The 8129-nt window shown below is 31.4% G+C and overlaps 1 protein-coding gene across 2 annotated transcripts in view; it reads right to left on the reverse strand.

The window, feature by feature from the left end:
- The window catches only part of LOC100166807 (O-acyltransferase like protein), a 32119-nt gene that overhangs the window by 9997 nt on the left and 13993 nt on the right, over window positions 1-8129 (reverse strand). For both annotated transcript variants that reach the window (XM_016806229.2, XM_016806230.2), the window contains exons 6-8: window positions 1308-1471; window positions 1006-1174; window positions 674-867 (exon numbers count right to left, since the gene is read on the reverse strand). In XM_016806229.2, the coding sequence (XP_016661718.1) occupies window positions 674-867; window positions 1006-1174; window positions 1308-1471 (527 nt within the window). The remainder of the gene's footprint in view (window positions 1-673; window positions 868-1005; window positions 1175-1307; window positions 1472-8129) is intronic.

The following is an 8129-nucleotide window of genomic DNA, read 5'->3' on the forward strand; positions in this document are numbered from 1 at the left end:
CAATACGCATTTTATTTTCCTTTTTCCTTTGGGGGGGGGGGGGGCTGGCGCAACGTTCGTGCACATATCATAATGTATCTTACTATATAAAACTGAAAATTGAAATCTTTGATGCTTATGTTCTCTGAAACTACTCGACTGATTGTCTTAACTTTTTTTTTTTTAATGAAAGATTATATCACGGAGAAGATTCCTATATTGGTATATCATTCGTATAAGTTATTTTTTTTTAAGAGTTGAAATTTTTTACGGGCAACGGAGTGCACGGGTTCAGCTAGTTGTATATAATCGTATGGGTTTTATTTTAGGGCTGGCGGTATTTTCGGTATACCAGTATACCGTGAATCGGTAATTACCGTTGCTTCCGAAAATACCGTATTCCTACGTGTATTATTTATTATTTTTATATAATCAATAAGACATAATATAAAAGCCCTATCCTAGGATGGAAACTTGGAAACACTAATTAATTCGCCGAGATCTGGTATTTGCCGAGGTATGGTATTTTCGATAACTACCTAGGTACAGTATTTTTGGTAATAACCAAAAGTACCTAGTAAACAAATGCCGGATACCAGGTACCTATCTTAATATTTTATTTATAATATACATAAAAAATAAATTCAAATTTACGGGGGTGGATATGATAATATTATCATTGAATTTTACTCACGGAATGTGTACTTTAAGTATTCCATCACTTTTCTTCAAAATCGTGCTTATAAATGGCGTAAATATCGACGCAATAATAATGGTAGAGAGCAATCCAATTCCGTATTTAATGTTCTTTATGTAAACATAAACTAAAACAACTCCAACTATGAAGAACTGAATGTCACACGATATGTACCAGCTCACTATGAGGCACTGTTAATATTAAATATTAGGTAGGTAGGTACGCTTGAAATATAGGTCAATATGGTTTTTTTAGAATATTATTTTTTTTTTAACTACAATGAATTAACAAATATATATAAGTATATAATTATAATTTATAAGTCTTACTTCGTACTTAGTGTCGATAAAATTACTTATAAAAAGCAAATTGGTCCACCAATATTTCTTACATGTTTCGGCTTCGCTCCAGGTTTTTTGAGGCCAAAGAGGCCCGTCTCCAAGATGAGGTACGATATTAGCTGTGATCGCCATCATTGCACAATAAGCCGGTAACATTCTAAAATCATCAATTGAGATCGTGTTTATTATTGATACCGAATATTTTCCTTACTCCCTAATATTATGATTTATGAACCAGTATTAACATAAAATTATATTCGATTTAACAATGTATGACAAAATCATTTTACCTCATTATTCGGTAGATAACCGGTGACGCAAGCTTTATCCATACTGATCCAACTTTCTTGAATATCGGAGAGATTGTCGTGTACAAGATAAAACCACTAATAAAGAAAAACGGATCGACTAGATTCATACTAGTCAATAATAAATCAGGTCCATGTCTGTATATCTATAATTATTAGGAGTAATTTAATTAATAGTATTTACTATTTAGAATTGTTATAATATATATTTGAACAGAATTTAAGTAATATAGTTGAAAAAATAATAAGCTTAAAATCTATCTAGTAAAATTAACTAACTGAATAACGGATATAACGGAAGTCTGCCTAAAATAATTTTTTCTATATTACTTTATAATATTTTTGCAACCTTAGTAATGTATTTATATTTTTTACTCGAAAAGGTGAAATATATAATTAAAAGAATACTGTTGGTCTAAAAAAACTATTTTAGATTTCTAAATAGTCTCGTGATAGCAGTCGTCCGCATCGCACGCGTTCCACGCGCTCCAGTAAATTAATTAGCTCGTTAATTAATTTTAATAATAAATCGATTTTTTTTCTATTACAACGCACCACTTATGTGAGAACGTCCGAACTTCGAAATTTTTTTCTTTACGTAATAATAAAGTAAAATCACTAATCAGTTCTCTTTTTTTCGCCCAAGTTAAGTAAGTGAATAAGTGAATACCCAACAAACGTAATGTACATCTTTGGTTTCCAATAAATTTCTTCTACTTGTCAAACTTGCACGTTACTGCATACGTTGATCTTATCTGCGTCCGTCAAGATAAGTCTAATTACCTACAAACGCTATCACCCGTCTCGGAGTAAAATACTCTTACTCGTCCTTAATTAAATTAAATATTACTATAAATTGACAAATGAATAGCAATAATAAACAAAACAACAAAAACAGTCCAATCACTCTGATTACAATTACGAAAAATAAAAACAAAATCACATCTGATTCAGGCTGGACTATCATTAAGTCCACCAACAACAGCAATAAAAGAAACCACTCCAGCTCTTCCGCCTCCGAACCGCCAACATCACCAAAAACCTAACAAACCGATCAAAAATTAAAAAAAAAAATTTTGTTACTCAAAATCGATACAAAACTCTGAGTCAAAATGAAAATGAAAATCAAGACGTAACTCAGCCCACAAACTCACCCACTTCCAACACCAAACATATTGACATTGATGAAATTGTACCTATCAAACCACCTCCTCTAGTCTTTGTACAAGGCATTGATGATTTCCCTGAACTTTGCAAAAAACTCATTGAAATTATTGGAGTAGATAACTTTATCTGCAAATCATCTGCTGACAAATTAAAAATCCAAACCTCAAACCCAGATTCATACAGAATTCTAGTTCATTATCTCAAAGAGGAAGAAGCCGAATATCATACTTATCAACTCAGAGAGGATAAGCCTTTGAAGGTAGTTATACGTAACTTACATCCTTCCACGCCAATTGAAACTATGAAAGAAGAGTTAGAACTTATTTCCTTTGTGGTCAGACAAGTAATTAACGTCCTTCATAAGGTAAATAAAAATCCTCTTCCGCTATTTTTTGTTGACTTGAAATCCACGTCCAATTCTTCAGAACTTTTTCATCTGTCTTCACTTTTGCATACTAAAATCAAAATTGAAGAACCTTATAAACCAAAATCAATAAGTCAATGTCATAATTGCCAACAATACGTCATACAAAAGCATATTGTGGCTATCAACCTCGCTGTGTCCGCTGCGGCTTGGGTCACCCCTCATCTCTGTGTCCTACTCACGTGAACTTCCTACAAAATGTGCCCTTTGCTCTCAAAATCACCCTGCCAACTACAAAGGTTGTACTATCTACAAAGACCTTCAACATCGGAAAAAACCATCTTCATCAAGTAATTTTATGTATGAAAATTCTTAAAGTAAGTTTATAAATGTACAAGTTAGCCACCCAATAAACCACTCAATTTTAAGTCAACATATCCCTCAAACACAGACTTACGCACACGCATTGTCAAAGCCACCGTCCACAGGCTCCAGATATCAATAAGATAATGTCAAGTTTCAGAGACGAGTTTTAAGTCTCTCTTAAATCCATTAATTTCCCTTCTTATTAAAGTAATTTCCTGCCTACTTGATAAAAATGCCAAATCACAATCATAACGATAACTGTCACAGACAACTCCTACTTATACTACTATTCAACGCAAATGGCCTAAGAAATCATGCTCACGAACTCGAAATAGTATTAAACAACAAACGAATTGACATTGCCATCATCTCCGAGACTCACTTTATTAATAATTCTAAAACATATATCCCAGGTTACAAATTGATCAATATAAATCATCCTGATAATACGGCACATGGTGGTGTGACGATATATGTTAGGTCATCTATTACCTACCAACATTTGATTGGTTTTTCCCAAGACTACTGTCAATCTTGTTAAATTCAAATTAAATTAAACTATACTTCCTCTACTATTGCAGCAATTTACTCTCCCCCGAAACATAATGTAACAACCTCTAAGTTCACAGAATTTTTCAATACAATTAAAAATAACTTCATAGTTGGTGGAGATTTTAATGCTAAACACCAATCATGGGGCTGTTGCACGGGTAATCCTCGTGGTACTACACTTCACAATTTTATAAATGCAAAAAATACAAAGTACTTTCCCCTCCTGCTCCTGCGTAATTGTCATCTTCTGTCAAAAAAAACCGGACACACTAGATGTTTTCGTCACTAAATTACCCAATTCACTTTACAGCAACATAAAAAATATCCTTGATTTAAATTCTGATCACTCCTCTGTACTATTAACTTTAAATGCCTCTACCCCAATTCAACAAACATTGCCTAACTTATTTAATCGATTCACTGATCATCTTAAATTTCATGATAGTGTAAAAGAAAATATTAAATTAAATATCAAACTCAAAAGACCTGACAATATTGCCATAGCTGTTAAGGATCTCACTAACATTACACAAATGGCGGCGTGGTCTGCCACAAATACAAATTCCTCCACTCCTTATATTTTCAATCCACTTCCAGAAATAATAAGAACAATGATAACTGAAAAGCGTAGAGCTAGAGCCTGTAATCAATGCACTGGTTTACCCTCACATAAAAAATTTACAATCAACTGGCAAACTCTCAATGTCCCTCCTCAATCATCTCTCCCAATTAAACCCTTCTTTCCTAACGATTTAAAATATAAAATCCATAAATACCCACAAAACAAAGCTTTTGATAGAGTATGGCACGATGGTCTCCTAAATGAACTAAAAACATTTCTTCCTTCATCCTTCTATCTTCTAATCAAATAATATCTAACTAATCGTACCTTTTAAATACGATACGGGTCTGACACGTCAAGTATTGACAGTATAAGTGCTGGGGTCCCTCAGGGCGGCATTTTATCCCCAAATATAATATATTCGCCGCAGATCAACCAATCACACTAAATACACCAGTAGTAGACTATGCAGACGACAAGGTTATCATCTCTATGAATGACAATCCACTCATAGCCTCTGCAAACCTTCAAACTCACCTAGACCTTATGGAGAATTGGTTTACCAAATTGAGATTTAAATTAAATCATAGCAAGTCTGTCCACACCACCTTTACACTTAGACCAGCTCCTTCCCCTGAGGTAACTCTATACGGTGCTCCAATCCCGTCCTCTCCTATAGTTAAATACCTTGGTCTGATACTAGATAAAAGACTAACATGGGCCCACCATATTAGAGCAAAAAGACTATCACTGAACAATCGTTTTCGTATCCTCAAACCACTAATCTGTAATAAACAAACCTCCCCTAATATCAAACTTCTCATCTACAGAACATTACTGAAACCAATCTGAACATACGACATACAGCTATGGGGAAGTGCAAAAATGACAAATTTAAAAAAAATTCAGTCCTTCCAAAACGTTGCTTTAAGAAAATTAATAAATGTTCACCATACATATCAAATCATACGCTCCACACAGACATGAAATCTAAAACAATCAATTATTAAGAAGCCAAACATTTGTATAAAACATTTCACAACCGTCTTTCCTCCCACTCAAATCCTTTAATTAAAAACCTTTCCTCCCACACAATCCCTGATAGCCTTCCTAGACGCTTAAAACTTAAATGGTACAGAGACCTTTTACATATTTTAATCTGGAAAAAAAAAAAAAGCATGTCTAAATAAATTCTTATTTCACAACTGTTATTTTTTGTGTATACTGTTAACTGTCTCTTATCATACATACTTATGATGTCATTCGATATAGATTGTATGTTTCGAATTAAAATAAAATTTAAAAAAAAAAGATTTCTAAATAATGCGTGTTTATGAATATATATTAATATTTTTTTAAAGGTAGAATTCATTCTTCCATGGCGTAAAATTTATAAATATATGTAGCTGCATATTGTAATATAGTAAAATTGAATAAAATTTAAAACTCGACGTAGGTACGTATATAATACTAACGGTGTCTTCTATAGACTATGCTGATACATGCTTATATACTTTCATATTTTATAATAATTATAATTTACAAAATGTATTATGTTGATTAATATTTTTGCACTCAATAATCATACCTACATAATAATAGTTAAATATAATAAAAGAGAATTAGACAATTTGCTTTAAAAATGTAAATAATTTAAATAATATAATATTCAGCATTAAGACATATGGACATTGATTCATACATAGGTATTATAAGAGAATATATGATTTAAAAGGAAGGAAATGTAGGTATGAAATATTTTGTTAAATAATATGTTAGGCATTATCAACATTCCACATTTTTATTTCCATTTTACCGCAATTTCAACGTGACTGAGAACCCACGCTGTGAATTTAACAGAGTACCTATAGGTATTAATTTAAGGGGTCTGAAAGCGCTCTTTTTCTAATGAGTAAACGATTATATGCAACTCGTGTATCAGTTGAAGTCGGGTAGTGCTGTTGCAGTGTGAGTAGTAAATAAACATTTGTTGAGTGTCCAGCGCGATACCATTACTACCCGCATATTTAACAACTGCGTGGAATATTCATTACAATTTCCGGAAAACAACTAGCGATTCATACGCGCATGCACAAGTCATTGCATTTGATAAAATAAAATATTTTGTTTCAACGAGGAAACTAATTTTTCAGTCAATCTAGATCTAAAAGCCAGACAAAAATACGTCATCCCAAAATTATCGCATTTCAGTTCTGTAAAAACATTTGAGTTGATTGACCTTTTTCTGGGTTGTTGTGGGAGTCGATTTTAGAATATCTGTTTAACTTTCTTAAAAAGATACTAAAGTAAATCTAAAAATTTAAAAACTTAAGAAAAATTTTTAAAGAAATACAAATATTGGTTACCACAATAACCTAGAAACAAGGTCGATAAACTCAAATCTTTTTACAGAATATTGAAATCTAATTATTTCAAGTATGCGTAATCTTGTCAGAATTTTAGGTCTAAAATATGAAATAAATACGCTGCTTCCAATCCCCTTAAGTCTAGAAGTCGGGATCGAGATTGTTAGTTGATTAAGATAGGCACTCATACTCGATACTATCATCAATATAGAAGAAAACAACCGAATATTCTTGATGCGTGATGTAAGGTGTAATAAAAGAAAAGGGGAATAGATTAATTTATCATTTACATATATAAAAGTATGTAACAAATGGTAAATAACACTTAATTTATAATGATTTTTTAAAAATATTTTCTTAACTCACATTTTCGATCAATTGAGGATGACTCGAAGGATTTCCTGCTAAATACATGAATCTGTGACCAAATAAAATGAATAGCATGGTTGTCACTTTCATACCATTCGCTATATTTAGTTCATTTGTTTTATCATATTTTAATAGTTCTCTGACAGACTTGATAAATGAAAATGAAATGAAGAATTCGTCATCTGTAAAACAAAAAATAAGTTATTCCACAGAATATAATACCTTTTTACACAAGCGAAACTATCTCTTAGATTACTCTTGTTAAACGATTTTGATCAAAGTTAAGTTTATTATAATTTTACTAAAACATTCTTAATTTAATTTAATTATTCTTTAATTTTGATATTATTTCGTAGAACTATTATGATAATGATTTTCAAAATGCATGAATAAGTTTATAGATAATATATCATATATAGCATAATATGCGAATAAACTTGCATTGTAGATTTTCAGAACGTTAAAATTAAACCATTATTTAAGTATCAGTTTGTTCTATGAATAAATTAAGTATCCATTAATAATAACTGATCGTTATAAACGCTGTATAAAAGTACCTATATTTTTTGAAAACAGGTCTATAGAGTATAGGGATATATTTTAAATGTATATGGTAAGAAATTGCAAATCAATTATAAGTACTATTGTATGCATGTATAGGTTTTCACACATACGATTGACGGCTTTAAGTACTTATACCTATATATTCGTGACCTTCTCTACAATACAAACGTTAAAAAAATTTAATTTGATTTAAACGGTACATTTAAAAACCACAATATCATTACTATGGATTACCTGCTCATAGCTGATAATGAAAAATTAAATATAACATACGGGCATGGACCAATTGCGCCTAAAACAAAATTTTTATTTTTGGGTTAATATACCAATTGCGCCGCATATATTTTACGGTCAGTGTACCAATTGCGCCTCTTATATTTTACGGTCAATATACCAATTGCGCTTGTATTCAAATTATATTATTCTAAATTGCTACCTATGCTCAAATTATTATATTAAAAAATTATTATTATTCTTAAAACATGCAAAATACA

Source organism: Acyrthosiphon pisum, chromosome A1, assembly GCF_005508785.2.
Source record: "Acyrthosiphon pisum isolate AL4f chromosome A1, pea_aphid_22Mar2018_4r6ur, whole genome shotgun sequence".
Lineage (NCBI taxonomy): Eukaryota > Metazoa > Arthropoda > Insecta > Hemiptera > Aphididae > Acyrthosiphon > Acyrthosiphon pisum.